The sequence below is a fragment of the Lepisma saccharinum genome, chromosome 2, assembly GCF_977018435.1.
Source record: "Lepisma saccharinum chromosome 2, izLepSacc3.1, whole genome shotgun sequence".
NCBI lineage: Eukaryota > Metazoa > Arthropoda > Insecta > Zygentoma > Lepismatidae > Lepisma > Lepisma saccharinum.
Window position 1 is genome coordinate 195,746,270 of NC_139230.1, and position 21,966 is coordinate 195,768,235.

The 21,966-nt window shown below is 35.5% G+C and overlaps 1 protein-coding gene across 4 annotated transcripts in view; it reads left to right on the forward strand.

Moving 5' to 3' along the window:
* LOC145984248 (intracellular hyaluronan-binding protein 4.S-like) overlaps positions 1 to 21,966 on the forward strand; it is a 50,534-nt gene that overhangs the window by 13,332 nt on the left and 15,236 nt on the right. For 2 of the 4 annotated variants that reach the window (XM_083117841.1, XM_083117844.1), the window contains exons 2-5: positions 1,190 to 1,325; positions 8,488 to 8,637; positions 11,807 to 11,878; positions 18,668 to 18,763. In XM_083117841.1, coding sequence (XP_082973967.1) covers positions 1,190 to 1,325; positions 8,488 to 8,637; positions 11,807 to 11,878; positions 18,668 to 18,763 — 454 coding nt within the window. The remainder of the gene's footprint in view (positions 1 to 1,189; positions 1,326 to 8,487; positions 8,638 to 11,806; positions 11,879 to 18,667; positions 18,764 to 21,966) is intronic. The other 2 variants (XM_083117842.1, XM_083117843.1) reach the window with 2 other exon arrangements.

The following is a 21,966-nucleotide window of genomic DNA, read 5'->3' on the forward strand; positions in this document are numbered from 1 at the left end:
AAAAAGCAGCAAAAGTACTGAAAGATGGTAGCTTTTTACTTGCGTGGAATATACTTTTGGGATCAAATATCTGTTTTGTGTTTTCCACGTACTGGAATGAACTTAATATTATGTAAAACATCTAAATCTATTGATTAAAAGAAATAACAATTCTTGAAGGGGTACAGTAGGTCAACGGCCCTGAAACTCCCTACAAGTGAGATAGAACTTAATGCTCTGTGCAGTTCTGATTTGTAATGACATCCTTTGTGGTCCATTGTGTAAGACACCTGACTGCCACTTGGGACACCCAGGTTCAATTCCTTTTGAGGTGATCCCTGGTAAGAAGTTGTCCACTAATGCATCTGCATAAATGGCTTGGGGCTCACCCTGCCTATCAATAGAGCGTACTTGTGAAAAATTAAAGGTTGGATGAGTGTGGTGCTGATCACATCACCTCAACTGCACCTGGGATCCAGGATGTGTGGAGCCTTACCACCATACCCCTCATGCTGCTTCAGGGCATGGTTAAGAAAAACCAAGCATGGCTTTGCATTAGCTTATTTTCTTAACTATTTTTGTATTCCCAAGTGCCCCTGTAATTTCCCAATTACTTAATGAGCAGCTGTAGAAGTATTGCTGATAATATTGTTGAGAATAAAGAAATGCTTGAATCATGACTCACATCCTTGTACTTAATAGCATCGCTGAGAGTGGGCGAAACCTTTGTTCCATGGTATGGGAATGAAAATAATGTAGCATGAGTCATTGACCGGGCATTCTGTTGGATTGAGTATTATCATTGTTTTAGCAACTTTGATTCACAACATTGGTGAAACTTCCTGCAAGTGCACACACAAAACAGTCTGTTACTTGCATGAGCTTTTTGAAATGCGATTCTTGTTACGTGACTGAATAGCAATGTTACAGAGTGAAGTACATTATCAATATTTGATACTGTAATTTTTGTTGACCTTTGACAACCTGATTTCATCTGCCAAAGAAAGGGAATGCAGTTCGACCACAAGATTTTTGGGCACAATTTTAATTGCACAAAGATTCACTTTCTTAAATTTATATGTGTTAATAAATAACATTGAATACATTACATAAGTAATTTTTATGGTATTCAATTCTTTGTTATTTTTAGTGAAATGACACATTGCATAATTACGTTAAATCATTATTTATTAATCTTATTTTTCCTTAGCAGAAGGAGGAAATAAGACTAAACTTACTAGGACACCATCTGACCGTAATGTCAAGTTTGTTGGCGGGGAAACAAGGGAGGAGAGGAACAACCGTCGCAACAGGGAAGATCGACCACCACCACCTGCTGAATTTAGGTATGTATTTTGAAAGTGTTCTGGTATGATGCATGAAATTTCCATTTAGCATTTTAGAATATCTTTGTCCATTCTTGCATGGGCATAAGAGGATCGGAACTTAATTCAAAATTTTCAAGCCTGGAAATGATGTAAAAGGATATTTTTTTTTTACCCAGATAGAAATCTGGAAATAGTTGTCATTTGTGTATGAGGGAAATTATAATTATAAAACCTTAATTGAGAGTTTGTCATTTAACCCCTGTTTGAAAATGTCATGTTGGAAATGAGGAAGAAAAATATGTATTTGTAATGAACTCCTATTTATAATACAAGGTGTCCGAAAAAGAATGTATCCTTTTCAAAACAATTATTCTCAACCCCATGAGGTGTTATGAGCATGCTTTCTACCACAAACTAAAGATAATCTCTCTTAAGTTTTTTTAACAATGTTACAAGTTTACACATTTATTTTCATGTGACCTCATGGCTGAGTGGTTATTCCTGCATGTTCACACTGAAGACCAAGTGAAGTGCGTTGGTTCAGTGAGTACATGCACAAGTTGCATCTTGTAAGTCTTCAGTTGCATTCACTTATAAAGCTCACCCCGTACTGCAGAGTGCATCATTTTGATGTCTCAGCTTGCTTTTCTACAGAGTTCCTGGGATTGCACTGGAAGACTTGCTGAACTCGATCCACTGCCGTCACCACATGATGGGCGACCAGTTGTACAAGGTTGTCCTTTATTATTGGTCAATACATTTCAGTTTAGTGGGAAAATTACTAATAATTTATCATATCAATTTTTCTTTAAGTAGACTTTGGAATTCTGTATTTTTTCAATGAATGTGAAGGTAAGATTTAGAAACATGGTTTTATAATGTAAATATTTATTATCAGGATGGATACTCACCTGGAATTCCTTGAATTCTGGGAATTATGCTTGAATTTTCTGCATGAATGTTTCTCCTTAGATGTGAAAAATTGCAACTTTTATTAATCCAAATCTTATTGAACTTATACATATTTATAAATGCCCGGAGGCCAGTTTTTCACAGTTTAGATTTTATATTTATCCAGGAAGGAAAATAAATCTGTGTGGAAATTGAAACTGAATTCTCTCAATCCGTTAACTTTTTTAGTGTCCTTTGCAGAACAAGCTATCTGACAGATGGAAGATTATTGCAAGATATAAAAGTTGATTATGTAAATTTGAGTTTGAAATTATTGTACAAGTGACATTTTTCGTACATTAGTGTATCATTAACTTTTGTGACTTGTGTTTGTAGATGTATTTCGAATCTGAGTATGTGAAATAGCAAATGTAAACTACGCGCCGTAAATATTTTAAATATACATGCAGTTTAATTGAATTGAATCTGAATTTTAGGATACATTGGAATCTCGCAGACCCCTTTATATTGTTAATATATTTTTTGTGTGACAAATGTGGGTGGTGAGAGGCTGTAATCCATAAGGTTGAAATAGAGAATACATCTGCTTGTACCCTTCAATTTTTGGAAACTTCACCTTGACGGGAATTATACTCGAATTTTATCATAGTCTTAGTGTGACAATCCTGATTAACCTCTTGGGTTGGGATGGACACATGCTTTTCAAAAGTGTATTGCTGCACAAATAAATTCACAGAATTAAAACTACTTACCTAATACAGTTAGCTGCACGGTGTGTTTAGAAGATATTTATTGAATAATTTACCTTTTTTTCCTACCTCTAATTGCATGTGTATTGATATGGAATGTCATCATTTTAGGTAGCTCCTGCGAAAGCTCTAGACACTTTGTCCAAAATAAAACAAACTTAAACTCTCTATGACCAATATTCCTCATTTTATGAATTTTAAATACGCATAATTGTCATGCATGATTTTTGAGAAAGAAATTTTTTTTAAAAAACTTCCAATATTTGCTTTAAGTTGAAATTCAACATATCTTGATACATATACAGTACCTTTCACGGCAGTCTTCCGCAGAGTGGTGGCTATTACACCGGGCAGCCAGAGCGCATCTGCTAGCAAACTGTATGCTACATTCGCGTAAATGGAACAGATAGCTATGTAATGAAATGAGCTTGTACAATTACACTGACAGTTAAAATTAAAAGGAGCACGTACCTTGTTACAAGAGGTGTTGGAAATGATGTCCTCTTGCTTCCACACATTTACTGCATTTTTTTAAGGAAATTTTCACTAACACGTATCGGTTCCTCTTCTGAAATTGCTTCAGTTACTCTGCTGATGTTTCCTTTCAATTCTTCTAATGTATGGCTTCAGGTTTAAAAGCTTGGTAGCTCGCCATGCAGACGTCATGCAAATGTCTGTTTCTTGTTCAAGGTGCTGCTGGGATTTTTGAAAAGTGGGTTCTAACCCCCTCTAGTTTCTCCCCAGTAAAAACACATTTCCCCTTAGTTTCTTATCAAGAACAGACCCTGTTTCCCTAAATTTGCTCACATGTTCTTGAACATTGTCTCTGTGTGGAACAGGAACATCTGGAAATTCTGCTGTCAAATGCCTTCTGAATTTGTAATGACGTAAGTGTCTTACATAAAAATACATTGTTTTTAATTGTACGTGGCATTATTAGACAGCAGAAAAGCACCAGTAATACATAAACTAAAACAAAACGATCTAAAACACTTGTTAACACCTTAAAAATTCACAAACACAAGCAAACTGGACACCAGCTATCTGGATGCTGAAGCACTGACGCCGTCCCAGCATCCAGCGTGTTAGCTGCCGCTTCACGGAAGACTTGACAGTGAAAGGCACTGGATATGAATGAACAACTTAAAAAAAAACTGAAATATCATCTGGTTTTCAAGAAATGGATGTGTTAATATCATCATGAGTTATTGGTTACTGTGGTGACCAGCCCTCCTGAAAGGGATGACCAGTCACTTAAAGGCATTAAATGAGCCATTCTGGTCTCTTGTCGAACGTTTGCAATTTTATGTAATCTCTGTTAATATTCATTGCAGTTGTGTTTTTATTGGTACTGGGCCATGCTTAGTATTTTTGTATGTATATTTTGGTTATGTAACCTTAGTTCTCTGCCTTTTTAGGTTAATTGCGATATTGAAAATAAAGGATGAATACATAAAAAAGGTGAGGAAAAGTACATGTCCTCAAGAGGAATTGAACCCAGGGCCATTGAGGTGAAATTGTGACTAGACCAATCAACATTCTTGTGTACTGAGGTAGCATACTAGTTAATAGGTAAGATTGATGGCTAATGTTGCTTTGAAGCTGTCACCATTTGGCCTCCAAAGAAGGTGGTATTTATAGTCAGCGGCGCGCAAGGTTAATCATCTAGGGGTGCGGAATGAAATTTTGGGGATGCGATGATGAAAACATGAAATATGCATGCATGCTTTAACCATTACATCAAATACCAATCAACTTTTAGTAGGGTTCTATGAAAATATGCAAATGAAACTGAACACTTCTAGTGATGCTTCATTTTTGCTTGCTTTGCCCACAACAACCACGTGTTTTGCATTTTGAAATGAACAAAGCTTGTTTGAGTTTTAAGTCCACTTCAAAGATAGGCGAGTTGTGTCTGGACCTACTGTTTTAAGTGGGATCTGAACCACGATTTGTCTCCACCAGTCTTCGAACTCGAGACACCTTGATTATAAGATGACGACGTTACCACTACACAATCGGAAACACACAAACAAAGCTTGTTTAGGCAGGCTAATGACACACATGTCTTACAAAAGACTGAATAATTCTTAACAACAATAATGATTTTTGAAAGACAACAACTGCTGACCATTGTAGAGATGCCCCCCAGTGGATGAAGTAAATGTGGCTACTCTTTCAGATAAGGATCAATGGCTTTCCTATTGTATACAATGACCTGGGATCTCACTTCAATACAAAACAGTGTATGCTCAATATGATGGCATGGTATTAATAAGTGATAAAATAATATGACATTGCAAGAGTTTAGTGTTTTCGGTAATAATAGGTTTTGAAAACTGGTGCGGAAGAAAATTAAGGGGTGCACATGCATCCCTTTACACCCTCTGGTGCCACCTCCATTTGTAGATGTGTTTCTATTTTATTTGTGTGTTAACTTTTTATATACAGGGTGTCTCATCTAACATTGCGACCTGAAATATTTCGTGAACAACAACAAATATTGAAAAACTTGCTTTTGCAGATATATAGGTATGAGAGGGGCTCATAAAATTAGTGGGCACAATATGTTCAACTACGTAAGGAATTTTGATTTTCAACACAAACTTAGTTCTTTGTAATGGAAACCCCATTTTATTTTCAGCTCATTTGAAAGTCCGGAAAAAAATTATTGAGAATGGCGTTGTTACATTGAAATACGTTAAGTAGTTCTGAAGTAATTGTAACCTGAAGTTGAAGCTTGAAATAAACATTCTCACAAGTTGATCCGTGTATCGTAACATACATACCCCCTTTTTGACACCATTCGTGTATCGTAACAAATATGTTACTCTTCTGCATACTATGCATTGTGCTTAGGAAAGTTGTTACGTTCCAACAACTGCAGGTTACGTGTATTTTGTACATAAGTAAGCTTAGACAAATTATCTAAAAGGTTCTGATACATCTTTCTGAGTTAACAAATAACTGTTAATTAAAAAGATAAATTTGAAACATTCCGCCATCAGTTACATACATAAATGTTAGTCCATTAACATCTTTCTAATTTGCGTTTATTTATTTACGTCGTAATTTTTAGTACGTTGGAACAATCAACTCTTCTCGTTTAGTCATGACAAATCTTGAAGTTTTCAACTTGGAAACTTTGCAGCTTATACATTTTTTTCTTCAAATTGATTTATCAAATAAAGCAAGGGCGTAATAAAGTGCACTAATTAACAATATGTTTGTGATAGTGTACGTACATCAGAACTATTGCTGAGAAAATAGTGTTTTCAGACTCTGAAAAGTCCCGGGATGATACTTATCTGTGGCGAGTGTAGGTAAAATGCAGCACATGCCTGCAGGCTGTATGCGGGACTGCATTTGCCCTCGGCTCTGCCGACAGGCATAGTGAAGGATGCACCTTCACGCTCAACTTCAGGCTACAATTACTTGTGAACTACTTGATGTATTACAGTGTAACAAACGCCATTCTTAATGATTTTTTTTTCCATACTTTCAAATGAGCTGAAGATAAAATGGGGTTTCCATTAAAGAAAACTTAAGTTTGTGTTGAAAATCGTACTTCCTTACGTAGTTGAACGTATTGTGTCCACTAATTTCATGAGCCCCTCTCATACCTATATATCTGTGAAAGCAGTTTTTCAATATTTGTTGTTCACGAAATATTTCAGGTTGCAATGTTAGATGAGACTCCCTGGATATGAGATGTGAAAACCACATAGTGGAGGTGATGGTACCTGCATAATATATAACCACTTTACCTCCCCCCACCATTCCTGTGGGTTGCCTCCACTATCTATTGAAGGAAGGCTAGTGGATTCACTCTACTAAGTTCAAGTTTCATTTTTTTTCTTTCTGATGGATTTTGCCACCTGTCTGGTGGCTTAGTCAGGCATGTCCAAGTGGTGAAATTGATTGTGAACAAAAACCACATGGAAAAATGAAACAAAATTATTAGAGTGAATTTGCTATCTCCGTGTAACCACTAGATAGATATCTTTAGGCTAGAGGCTTGTTCAGACCAGATTGGCACAAACCTGAAATATGGCATTCCTCCAGCTTGTATCTGGCTATGAAGTTGCTACCCTTGGAATTAAGCTTGAAAAATATCAACCTTTTTTTTCACTTTGTTCAGGTCTGCAGATGGTGTCACTATCAAAGTAGGAACGTATTTTTAGCAATGTCAAGATAAAGTTGATGGAAGTACAAAGTTTACAATGAAAATTTTGCTGCACATCTCATAAAGCTGAAGCTCATACCCATAAATAAATGGCATAATGTTGAAACTGATAATTTAGGAAATTAGGTTATGAATGATTCTGCCAGTATTGCTTTTAATCTTCTAGTGATTAACTTTAATTTTTATCCACTTTACTATTGATTAAAATGAGAAAATGCAAAAGTAAATCTTTTGTATTTTGGGGAAAAGATGGTTCAAACAACCAACCCTGTTTTCAAGATACAGTATTTAAAGTTTAATAATATTAGAAGACATTTCAAAATAATTTTTATTATCGGTATGCACTAATTTTTGTTTGTGTAGTAGAGGTATGTGTCTTTCTGTTTTTACTTGTTTGCTTTAACGCTTTGAGTGTCACAATAGAAAAACAAATCACTGGGGTCATGTTTTATTATGAGAATATATTGGAAACACTGAAAGCAAAATGTTTCTTGATTGGATGAATTTTTTAAAATTATTTTGTGTGTAGGAGTCACGTGTAACTCACGTGGTGCTTGAATCAATTATGCTGCACACCATGTGATATATATTTGGGTCGCAAAATATTTATTGTTCTTTTTCAAGCATTGTTATTGCTTTTTCTGAGCATTGTTATTGTTTTTTGGTATTTGTAACATGGCTGCCATATACCACTGTATCGATGTCATTCAAGGAGCAGGCCAGCAATACTTCAAGGCCAAATGCACAATTGGAGAAACTTTAAAGCAGTTTGAGTGGAAATGTTTTTTGTTTTTTTTTGTATACTTGTCAGATTCAAGTGACATTTAAAGGCAAAAATAAATATAAAAGAAGTTAAGGTACTACTATTCATCCATGCTTTTTTAATTGTTTGTATTAATTGTAACAATAACAGCATCATTAAATAAGATTTTCATGAACCATCTGCAAAATTTTGTCCACAGGGCCACTCTTCACGCAACATGTATGTTATAGCATAGTAGCACGAGTTGCCGGTGTGCCACGAGGCTCTCAAGGTAAAGAGATGTGAGAGTTAAATATGCTTCCCGAGGCTCCGGGTGTAAAACTAGCATGAGTTATAAATACAACTCGCATGGCAGTTAATATGCTTGTACAGTCTGACACTTTTGGGTTGTAATGACTCTTATTTATTTTCAATAGAATCACTACAACCTGAGAGTGTCCATGACTGTACATAGATAATTTTTTTTTAAATAAAGTTAATATGTTTAGTATATAAGCAAATTACTTGTCTCGCCCCTGTAAATATTAGTAAGTTATTTTTAGATCTAAGTTTATTCCTTCTACCTTAAAGGGAACCCACAAGGTTTGAATCTGGTGATGCACAGCGTGCTAGAGGCAGAGGAACTGGACGTGGAGCTGGCCGTGGCCGAGGAAGAGGCAGAGGTGGCTATGACATCCGTGGCAAGAGGGAATTTGATCGTCAATCTGGCTCAGACAAGAGGTATGAAATTAAAAAGTAATGAATTGTTTTTGACGTACTGTGTTCAAATTTCATACAGGAAGAATTTGGTGACAAGAAACAATTTTCAAGTTGTTCTTGCATGATTATTGGTGGTTGAGATATATATATCGTAATGTTTGTGATGTAATTTACGAGAACAGTAATAAGAGTATGATATTTATATTTAGGTACACGCGTGTGTGTGTGTGTGTGTGTGCATATGTATATATATATATATATATATATATATATATATATATTTCAGAAGCATGCTTTAAGGTTCAATTTTCATGGTTTTGACATGTGTCATTTACAAAATGATGGGAAATGAACTTCAAAATGTGAAATAAACGTTTGAAACATGAAATACAGTTATTTACCAACACAACACTTTCAGAAGCCTGAATTATCCTGCTTTAGGTCCCAAAGTGTACACAGTTTTTGTACTGAAATTTTGCTCTTTTATTCATCATTAGTATGTGGCCCTAAAAATGGCTTTCAATGTTAAAATGGTGAATAAAATCCCCAATTGGATTTGAAAACTATACTAATTACAAACATTTTCTTTATAATCGCACATTTATGTAGTTATCAGTGTGTCAAGTTTATTCTTGTTTAGTCCAATTTTGCTTCTCAAATTTTTACAGCAAAATTATTCAGTTTTCCATGATTTTGCATAACACTCAGGATAATTCAGATTTCAGAAAGTCTTGTTGGTAAATAAACTCAAAATTCATGTTATAGTTATTTCACATTTTTGCAGTTCATTTTTTATTATTTCATGACTGCCTGGTAGGAGAACGTCAAAAGTATGAAAAACCAACATTACAGCATCCATTCACATTTTATGTTTCCATTAAAAACAAAATATGCGTATCTGTAGTCATTTTGCATGGTGTTTTAGGTTCTAAAATGTGCCCAGTTTTTGTTCCAAAATCCTGATCTTTTATTCACCACAAATATGGGGCCCTGTTGATACTATATGGATAGACTAAATATGAAGAAATCAACTTTGAAAATAATGCACTGATATGTACGAGGGCTATTTTTTTTTTCAACCTCCGATAGGGCTGACATCAAAATCACAGTGAATAGCAAAATGGGTTTATTGACAAAAGTTACGTACACGTATATTCCACTTTTTCCAACGTAATCACCAAGAAGATTCAGACATTTGACGTACCGATACACAGCTTTCCAATACCATCTGCAAAAAAAGGTTCCACCTGTCTGTTGAGCCAGGTCTGCACGGTGTCTCGAAGTTCCTCATTGGTGTGGTGCGCCATCATTCCAACCACATCTTCATCACCATCCACTCGGTCTAGGTTGCAAGAAGGGTGATCAAACACTTCCCAGTGGAATCGTTGAAGAAAGTCTTGGGTTAGCACAGCAACATGCAGCTGGGCATTGTCATGAAGCAAAGCAATACCTAAAGACATCATGCCTCTCTGTTCTGCGTTGTCTGCGCATATATGCAGCCACATTGATTGTGCCCCTCTGCCTGTAGAAATCGTATCACACTATGCACCTCAAACTTGGCGGGAGAGTTGATTGTAGCAGACATCTCTACGCACTCATCGCTCAGCTTCAACCAAAGCGTTGGCCTTGGTAGCGGCAGGGGGGGATGCCAATAATGCTGCATCATGCCCCGCTTCCTAGCATGTCACGGGCCACCTGGCAGTGCCATCGGAGGTTGAAAAAATATAGCCCTCGTACTAGTACTAGTGAATCACCTGATTATGTACATTAAGAGCTCATTCCAACCACAAGCACAAAATTTTTGTGCTAGTTTCCTATTTGAATGCTATTGATTTTTTTTAAAAAAATGTTTTAAGCCCACTTTATGCAGAGATAGACTATTTGGGACTAGACCTATGGTTTAAAGTGGTCTAGACCTTGGTCTCTTCCCAACTATGGCTGAGATCAAGAATATGTGGAGCTCTATACCTCCACATCACCCCACATGCCTTCATCACTCGCAGGGATACCATTACTTTTACTTACTTAATTGCACCTTTTGTTGAGGCACATTTGATGTAGCCTCGGAACTGCCATGTTTTATGCACACATGTAGGTCAGGCAGTTTGAAAAGAGATTTAATTTTTGTAAGAGGTATTCAGTTTGATGCATTTTAATTTTGTGTTATTGCTCTGAAATATATTTTGCAAATTTGTAGTCGCCTTTGCATCAACACTTGCATTTCTTTTAATTTTCATGTAGAAATTTGATGCATGAAGATAAATGTTAAAAACTTGGTCTATTAAAATTTCTCACTCCAAAATTTATTGAAATTCATTTGTACTGCTATACTTTTTATATTTTTGGAAAATTATACATCTTGGAATAAAATTCTTGATGACCTCTGGCAGGGTGGATATGTAATGTGTTAAAAAGGTAGGTATGTAGGTTCAAATTGTGGACTATGACAGTTTGTCTCATCTGTTTCATCACTTCACTGTTCATTTTCATAATTGCAATTAATCCAAGGGCTAGAAAAATGATATAACGTAAGATAGAATTAAATTCCATTTTCCTCATACCAGTCTTTGAATTTTTCTAATAGTTTCATTCCCTAGAATAGCATACATTTTGGAAAATTTCTTTTTATAGGCATTTTCATTCCCTAAACTGCTTTATTTTAAATCCTTGAAGTATAGCAACCACAGAGTATGCAAATTATAAGTAATTTGCTTGTATTTATTATACTACCACATCTTCATTCCCCATTCTGAATGGAAAGGAAAACTAGTTTTACTGAAAGTTCATAATCATTACAACTGTTTTTAAGAAGAGAAGTTTGTTCACAAGTTTATAATGAACTGGGATACTTCATTTAATATTCTGAGTAGGTAGGGGGTTGATTTGAATCAGTGAAAATTATTACATTTTCATTTCCCCCAAAACGTGATTTGACTTTTATTGAAATACATGGAAACATACTGCATGTAAATTTTGTAATTAGTCATGCGCAATGGAGTGAGAGGGTTGCATGCAGTCATGTACGCAAGTGAAGTTGCAAGAACTTCCTCAGCAGCGTGGCTTCCTTCCTGCACCCTGTGATAGTAAAACAACATTACACAATTTTTGTGTTCCACAGTTATGAAGGTACCTACACTACTTTTATTAGTAAACTTTGCAGAAAGAAACTTTACAGCATTGTTTATTGCAGTGGAGTGAAACCTGTTGACAAACGAGAGGGAGGTGGTGCTCATAATTGGGGAAACTACAAAGATGATATTGAGTAAGTAGATTTTTCAAAAGAAAACCATTTCTAAATTTTTGCTGCAAATTCTTTCTTTCTCGTATCAAGTAATTCGTATATGTGGTTACAGATTAGTTCTAGTGAGGATTTCCATTCCAATATTCTGAAGTTCATAATATTTTTTCTCTTTTATATTATATTAGTGAAAACCGTGCATTGTTATATTAAGTGCATGGCTATTCAGATAATTTCTAACAGTAATTCACTATCCTTGTAGATTTCAAACTTGCTTAGCATGTATATTTAATATAATCTTTAGATGTTTTTTCTGGGTCTGGATTTTCGGTAGTAGTTTGTGTGTCGGAGAGATGGAAATTCTGATTACATCAATTCACCTTTGGTGTTACTAAACCAAATCATATCAAAGTTTGTTGGTACAACAGAAGCCTTCCTTCTGTTCCCATCCTGGGTCATAAAACCTGTTTTCTTTATCCATTTGCAAGTTTTCTTGAAACCTTTTTCCTTCAAAAGCCCCTTACAGCCCTAAAGAGCATGTTTCTTTTTGTGCATTTCTGAAATGTATGTGTAGTGTGTCAGCCTTGTAGATTCATATTTTCCAGTGGGAATTTTGGGAGAGAGCAAGCATAGATGTGATTTGTAGGAGTTTTTTGAATTTTTTCACAGGTTTTTTTATGTTGTATAGTTTTTATTTATCTGGCAAATGCACTACCATCTCTTTCCATTGTCTTGAACTGCAATGCTTTTGTGAGAATTTTTGTTCTGCTGTATTTTACTTAGAATGCTTCTGATAATATAGCAAGAGGTGACTTGGGGTGAAAGCAATGTAGGACAGTGCAAGGGAAACATATTACATCTTTCTATGGGTATCATCAAGAATTTGGTCTTAAATGTAGCGTTCTTTTAAGCCCAGAAGAGTTGAATATCTGTTTATTGCAAAATATTCAGGCTCTTAATTTCTCTGGCCAGTAACTTGGTAAAATTACTAAGATTGTTATGATAGTTCACTAGTGGCCAGTCCCAGTTGTCAGGAAAGTGTGATTAAATTTCATTTATTCTAGGTTGTCAGTGTAGTAGGTGTGATCATTTAAGTGGCAAAGGGCAGGCAGTAAAATCTGTTGTTAAAAAATTGTTCAATTATGCCTTTTTCATATTTGGCAAAAGAGAGATGTGGTAATATAGAAATATGGAGAAACTAGTACTCACTTTTATCCGCGAAGCTGTTTTTTCTTTTTCGATTAATTTCGGTGGCCACTGCCACCATCCTCGTTGGAGGTTAGTAGAAATTAATCGAAAAATTAAAAAAAAGCTTCGTGGATAAAAGTGAGTACTAGTTCTCCATATTTATGTGCCTTTTTGTTAACTTCTATGAATACAAAAATGCTCACTTACTGGATGTAGGAAAACACTGTTTCAAAAATTGTTTATCGTTGAAGCTAATGAAGGTACAGCTGGATAAGGCTCAGTTGGACCTTTTGCTGTCGCGAGGGCAGATTTTTTTCAAATTTTCCTCACCTTTTGAAAAACCACTGATATATTCCTAAATCTGAAATATACATCAGCTTGGATTTCCTTCTAGAACATTGACTTGATTTTTCGTGTGGTTTGCTTTCGCTGTTATCTAGATATAATCAAGAGTTTAATAGAATTACATAATCACAATCCTAGGGATGTGCCGAAGCCGATTACAGATGTATGAAAATCGGCCGAAATTGACATATCGGCATCGGTATCGGAATCTGCAAATATCCGATATTTAAACCAGTACAGATTATACTAGAGTTTTACCTTCTAATAAGTTTTATATTTTAGTTTTGTAAGATATATTGAAAATTAGGTTATGATTCATCATTATTGTAGAGTTTTTGTAATAAAATTATTGCAAACTCTCATTCAGAGGATCAACCTAACTCAAAATCTGAAATAAAACCGTACATTGCTGATCCAGGATCTGCTGTTGTATTGGAAATTCAGAAGTGAATATTCAAACCTGAAGCAAGTGCTGAGAAAATACTTGGGCATACCTGCTGCATCAGTATTCAGTGATTGAGTGTTCAGTGTTGCTGAACAGTTTTGCAATAAGAGAAAAAGTAGGTTACTTCATGAAGTGTTTCCAAAATTCGTGTTTCTGAAGTTGAATCTGGCAGCAGTAAATTTCCAACATTAAGAACAGGAATTCATTTTGCATTTCAAAGAGCTGCTTTTGTACTAATGTTAAATCTCTTGAGAATCCATGTTGTTCTTAAAGGTTCACATAACCACCTTTTGTAGATGCAAATGTACATTCGCATCTCTTGAGAATATATATGTATATACATATGATATTCAATAGAAATATACATAGCAAATTTATTTTTGTCATGCTGAAAATAACGTCCCATTTGTGTTTAATAACCTTATGTATTGGAATCGGTTAAATATCGGTATCGGTTCCAAAAATTATCGTTGAGTACATCGGCATCGGTGAATTTTCAGCTTCGTCACATCCCTACACAAACCTATTAATAATGTCTAGATCAGGGGTTTCCAACTGGCGGCCCGCGATGCCTTTTTTTGCGGCCCGCGAAGCCAGTTTGCAAAATACATTAATTTTATGTATTTTTATTAAAATACGTTCTATTTTTACTGAACAACTGGCGTTTATAACAGATATCACAGGTCATCTGAACGAACTGAACTTGAAACTGCAGGGAAGAAACCAACTGGTGTCAGATTTAATGGGAAACATAGATGGGTTTCGTAATAAACTGAAGATTTTCAACGTTACTTTGGAGAGGTATAATCTGGTCCATTTTCCAAGCTGTCTGCGGCTAGCAGATGATGAAGAAACACTGGACATTTTTTAATTCAGTGCAAATATTAAATAAATAATGGATGAGTTTGACTCCAGATTAAATATTTTGAAGAACTTAAAGCAGCATCCAGCTATTTAGCAATCCTCTTGGCGTTAACATCGAAGAACAAGAAGCTTCTCTCCAACTTGAATTGTGTGATTTGCAAGGCGATGTGTTCCTTCAAACTAGCCAAGAAAAGGGGCCAGAGTTTTTCAAATACCTTTCAAACGAACGCTTTCCAAACCTTCGTAGTTTTGGACAAAGAATGACATGGATGTTCGGCAGCACATACACGTGTGAAAGTGTTTTTTCTTCAATGAAGTTCATCAAGAACCGCTACAGAAGTCGATTGGTAGATTCTTCACTGCTTCACCTTCTGAGACTTTCAAATACAGAAATTGAAGTGGACATTCCAACTTTAATAAAAGAAGGAGTTCGGCCTCAATTTTCACATTGAACACTTACTATGAAGGATTCTTATTTGTATGGTGTGTTTTTCATTTCTTTCAATTCATTCATAAGTATTGGGTTTTTGTGAAATAAATTGTAATTATACAATTTTGATTTGTGATTCCATTGTTTTTAATGCCTCATTTTAGAAATTTAGTTCATGCGAAAGTAAGTACTACATTCTCAGTTCAGTACTTACAATTTTTAATCCCCCGCCCCACCTCCCACCCCCCCCCCCCAAAAAAAAATGCGGCCCGCCAATCAACTGCTGGATATAATTTTGGCCCTCGGACCTTTTGAAGTTGGAAACCACTGGTCTAGATAACAGTGAAAGCAGACCACATGAAAAATCACGTCTATGTTCTAGAAGGAATTCCAAACTATAATGTTTCAGATGTTGGAATATATCTGTGGTTTTCAAAAGTTGAGGAAAATTTGAAAAATATCTGCCCTGGTGGCTGAGTATAAATCATTCTTACAGAGGGTAACTTGCCAAAGCAATGCAGTGACTTCAGGGTTGAAAATTGTAAAATATTATCTTGAAGACTGAGGACCTTGCCCTTTCATTGCCAAAAGGACTTCTTCAGCAGGAGAAATAAAAGATGAAAGCTGCTACATGGTTAAGTCTGTCATAATAATGGTGTAATGCTTTTCCCAAGGACAGATCAGACCATAACACTTGCTGATATCTAAAATAGGCTTACATACACAATTACTGACAATGGCATGGTTTCCTTGAAGCTTCTATGGTATGTCGATGAGGTCAATTTATCCTCCACATTGCTTGCAGATATCAATCTCTCTGATCTCCATGGTAGAGCTGTTAGCAGAGCACACTATGACACAAGGTGTCCTAGGTTTATACTATGGCCTGGCCATGTGGTTTCTTTGTGAATGTCCCTTCGTCAATTTGACCTATCCTCATCTTCACAATTAGCAGAAAAGTGAAGTAAAATAAACCAGAACAGTCAATCAGATATTAATTTTAGAAAATGTGTCACCATGCCATAATATTTGCCACAGTGCTACTTGTCAACTCTTTCATCCACGAAGGCTCTGAAATTTTTGGCATCACCACATTTGTTTTGTGAGAGTTGTTCAGTGGTATCGGTATTGGAAAGTATCGGTTGGAATTTATTTGCTGATACCTGCCGATACTTTTCCGGCATTTTGATCTTTCACGGAGTCCTCAAAAATGCTGTGCGACAATTTGGCGGAGTGTAAATATCCTGGAAATTATGCAAATTAGTTTTTTAATTTTGCACCAGTTTTGTGTAAAGAAAACAACTTAATTTTATGATAAAATATGTAATTTAATATTCTACTTCTCAAATATTTTAAGCAAAAAAAATCTTTGTAAATTGATGCATATAATTTAGGGATGGGATATCGGTATCGGCCGATATAGCCATATTGGTTTATCGGTAAATTTACCGATTCGATATATCGATAAATATCTGATAATTTAGTGCAAAATTTTGCCATTTTCTTATAATTTTTATGGATAATCTCCATTCCCTAATTTCTAAAAAAGTAAATGTCTAAATATGCAACTTCTCTTTAACTGCAGTCACCTCAAAAAACACATTTATTAAGGAGGTCAATGAACCTTTCAGGTTCTTCAAGGACCATTTCTAATTTTATATCGGTACTTTATCGGTATTGGCCAAAATTTCATATTGGCCCATCCCTAATATAATTACAATTAGACTGGGCTACTTACACACTAAGATTAAAATATATTTTGAACAACTTAATTATTATAGTTTTCAAGCATCTGTATTGGCGAGAGTATCAGCATCGGTTGAAAGTGGTATCGGCTCAGCCCTACAAAATATCAAAAATCTTAGTGTACTTGTAGTAGAAAGAAAATAACACCTTGATGTTTTGACTCAATACATCAAAGTTCTTCAGGACAGGAGTTTAAAATATGATGATAGGCAGGTTAGGTGAGTGGGCAGCGGGCAAGCAGTTTTTCTCCAGAATACTTCTTTTCCCTAGTGATAGCAAAACCTTCTAACAAGAAGTGACCCGTGTATGACTGGGGGTTGTTAATTAGCATAAATTTCTTCATGTGGCTGCAGGAATATTACAGGGATGATTAAATTTGAGGGGTGAATTTTGGGCATATTTTGAAACCACCCCCTCTAGTTACCTGAATGTGATGCACTACTTTTATTCAACTAAGCTGCAATACACAATGACTGTAATGTAGATATTTTGTATTTGATAGTTACCACTTTTATCCCAACCTTTTGGGAATACATGTTGAAATGAAACTGCCATTTATTCAATTTTGTAGGGCATGCAGTAAATTATTCTGAAGTTAACTTGGAAAATGTTCAGTCAAACTGGTAGGTTGTTGCAAAAATGAGCTGGAAAAAGTAAATGATCCAGATGAATAACTTACAAAATTTCTGGCCTACATGGTTGGAATTAATTGAATCATACATCCTAATTTTAAGTGTTATAAACAAATGGTATGCTGAGTGGTTGACTTTCATACCACAGAAGTTCCCAGGTTTGCGTACCAGCCTGGGCATGAGCATTCTTTGCTAGTGTCCCTTCATTAATTTCTTTTTATCACTCATTCTCATCATCATGATTAGCTAAAAGTGGCAGAAATGCAATTATGAATAACAAAATTACAAGTAAGTTAACAACTTTGTGCCAAAAGTATTTATAAGTAGTAGTTCACCTGGCTCCTTTTGAAAAGTTGCAACAGAACTTTGGTCTTTCATAATTTCAAAATCTCTCTTTAAAAAAAGTAGCTTTGAGAAATGTAGTTATTTCCACCCACCCGTTTTGCTCTATGATGTTAGGATTTGTAAGGATGCTGCTGATAGAAGAAGATATTAGAGCTGGGCCTGAGCCAATGCATCATTGACCGATACCAGTGGTATCAGTATCGGAAAGTTTGTTTTAATTTATTTACCAATACCGGCCGAAAATTTCACGGCTTTTTGATCTTTCATGGGTTCCACAAAAAGCCACGGGATATTTTCGCAGAGTCTAATTATCCTGGAAATTATACAAAATTCAGGTTATTTTTATTTTGCACCAGTTTTCTATGAAAAAAATATTTTTTTGATAACATAACATGTAATTTAATATCCTGGTGTAATTCTTGGAATATTTAGAAGCAAAACTCTTGGCCAATTGATGCATATAGTTTGAGTGGAATACTTAACGCACAAATATTAATCAGTATTTTGAACAACTTTTAATTATTACAATTTTCAAGTATAGTTATCTGTGGGAATCTGTGCGAGTATCAGTATTGGCTCAGGCCTAGAAAATATCATGCATTTTGAGTTTGGATGATTTGCTAAGCAGCCTTGTTGTACTTTCTACTAGTGAGTGAAAAGGAGAATTTAAAGGACCTGAGATTGACACTAGGATCATATGTGCACACAAGTTCAGTGCATTTGTGACTTGCTTGTTCCATGGATAAGTGCTGTTTAAATACATTAATGTTTTGTGTCAGTGTTTCAATTCTCATGTATATTTGCTTCTTTATTTGTAGTGAACAGATGAACACTAGCAACCTATCCAATGAGAATACTGATTGGGCTGAGAAATCGGAAGGCGAAGTGGCTCCACCTGAACCAACTGAAGTGAAGTGAGTAATTTATAAAAAGTTAGAAATGTTTTTTGCTATGGTACATGCTTCTATGAAATAATTTCATATTTGGTATGTTAAGCAGCATTTGGGTGGTAATCGCCCAAGAATAAAGGCAGTTTCATAAAAAAAAAAAATGTGAAGAAACCTGTGCTTGTGTACTAGAGTATTTGTTTCAGGTTGGCTACTCACCAGGATTTCCTTGAATTCCTGAAATTATGCCTAAATTATTGGCTCTGGGAATTGTGCATGAATTAAGTTAACTAGCTAAATTTGAAATTCTTATAAAATTAACAATTTTTTGTAGATTACTATATCCTGTAACATTTGTGACTTGTGTTTGTAGATGTATTTTTAGTCTGAATATGCGAAATGGCAAATGTAAATCTGGACCTTAAATTAAATATTTACATATACCGTTCAAATGAATTAGAATTTTTGGATACATTGGAATCTTACAGACTCCATATTAATGTGTGTTTGTGGGTGGGTGGTGAGAGGCCATAATATGTAAGGTTGAAATAGAGCAAATATTTGCTTGTATAGAGCGATCAAAAGGAAAAAGCAGATGGAGGGGTGCTTGTGCAAATTGGAATGCTTTACTCAAATTGTGGCTTTACAAATCGAGAAACACAATTCAGAATCTCTATTTGCAAAGTTCTACTAATGATTCCGTGCTTTTCTACTTAAGAACTTACATTGTTGTTTCAAGGTCTAACGGTGCATTTGTTTCAGAAAATTGGGATTTGTAAATTATCTTCCCCTTTATTGTACTCTGATCATGAGGTAAAGCCATGACAACTTGAACTATAACCAGTAGAGCTGTGTGTGAAATGTTTTATATTGTTTTCTCATTTTTTTGTACTCTGCATTGTTATTGTTACAGTGTTCAGATCTGTCATCTATCTTTAACTTTAGTCTTTGTCTTTAGATTTGCTTACTAGAAGTTACATTCATAGTAAATTGTGTATTTTACCGTGGCTGTGTAGTTGTATTGTACGACACAAATGCCCACCACCAAATGTTGACTTTACCATGTAGAATCACAACAAATGAGCCAAATTTTTGTACTGTGCGTTAAAAAAAATCCCCTTGGCATTCTTTCTGTCTTTGCTTAAAGTAAATGAAGTCTTTATTACATAATGTAACTCACAGGTAAAGTAGTTACTAGACATTAATCATTTCACAGCAACTTTTACAAATATCATCAGGCAACAAGTAGTTTATTTCTGTTCCCACAGGAGGAAACTATGAGTTGACTGGGAAAGGATAAAATGCAGAACACTAAAATCATATGATATTTTCATGTTCTTCATTTCATCCAAGGAATAAATTGTTCAATTAGAAAGTTTTTCAAATTTCAAACAATTGAGATTTCTATGTGAGAGGTCACACAAACATTGTGACTAAAATTCTCCATTAAATCATTGTCAATGTTTTTAGAAAAATAGTAATGCTCCTGCTATCTGGGTCTTGAGAAATAGTAATGTTCCTGTTATCTGTGTCTCGTGCACAACGAAATCTTGACACTGGAGGTTGCATTAAAACAAAATTAAAAGGCAGGTTTATGCATGTTGCCTTGTAACCATGGAAGAGGTGGAGGGAGACTGGTCAGCTTGGGGCCTTCTGTGTCCCCCACCCCTCTTTCAATTGGTGCCAGCACTGATTTGCAAGGTGCCCATATAGCTATGTATAAAGACTAGGGAGTCAGTGGTAATTCCAAGTTTCGATGCATTTTATTTCCCGAATGTCACCTAAACACATGGCCATGAAATTAGGTGGGCGGCAGAAGTTTGCACTGTTGCCACGTCGGAGCACAACCCCTGGTGTTTAGAGGTTTAACCTTTTGAGTCTCAAAGCCATTTTCACATGTAACCCCCTTGGTCCCGAGCCGATTTTGAGCAAAATGCAGAGCTTCAATTAAATGAGTGTAGATTGAAGGCTAATTGCTAGAGGCATGCAAATTTCGTTTTTGACTAAAACACGAAATATGAAATAATATGCTGTAATGTTCAATTTTCATGTTTCTGAATGGTGTGAGTTGCATTTTTCTACCCTGTTTTGTCACGAAATAATGCGAAATTTACTGCAAAATGCGAAATATACTCTCAAACACGAAATTTACCGTTTATATACCGACGCAACACTTTCTGAAGTCTGAAGTATCCTGTTAGTTATGCAATTCACGGAAAATTGATTAATTCTGCTGTAAATATTTGAGAACCAAAAATGGACCCCTTTACACAGGAATAAACTTAATAATCTGGTAACTACGTAAATGTGCTATTAGAAGGGATAAGTTTATTTTGTGTAATAAGTGCAGTTTTAAATCAAATTTAGGATTATATTCACAATTTTAAAACCAAAATGTCATTTTATATAGCACTATTGATGTGATTATTCACCGCTATAACACCGAAATTTTATTTTATTTACCACTTTTGAACCCGAAATCGACTCGTTTTTGTACCAAAATTTTGCTTTTTTATTTACCAAAAATATGTGCCTCTACTAATTGCCCCTAGAGAGATGAGTGATATACCGTTGTATGCGGAATGATCCAGAGATTCAGACTATATGAAATTTATGCAAATTCAGCATACATGTGGCGGGGGGAGGGGGCTAACTCGCAAAATTCCAAAATTTTGGGGGAAAAAATGGGGCCCCCTCTCCCCAAGAAAAAAGTACATGACCGTGTCGACATGCACATGGAAATGATCGCTAACATGTAAGGAACACAAAAATATTTGCATTATTATCATATGACCAATGTAACGTGAGTTGTACCCCCAAAAGAAATGGTCGGCATGCCACTGATTCATGCTTCAAAATGCAGCGGTACCTTGAAATGACTTTAGCTGAGAGACTATTTGCCCTGGAGATATGAACGATATACCGTTGTACACAGAAGGAATCACAGATTCAGACGATATATAATTTATGCACATTCGGCGTACATATGGTGGGGGAAAGGGGGAAAATCCCCTGAAAAATACTTTTTTAAAAATACGGGGGTTCCCCCCCTCCCAAAAGGATATGAAAAGTTCAAAATGCACATAGAAATTATCGCTGGCATGTAAGAAACAGAAAAATATTTGCATCATTGTCATATGACCAATGTAATGCATCGTCAATGTGTCGAACCTTAAGTCCAGTCTGTCCTAGGAAAGGTTGTGGGTTGGAGCAGTTCTACGAGTTTGGGA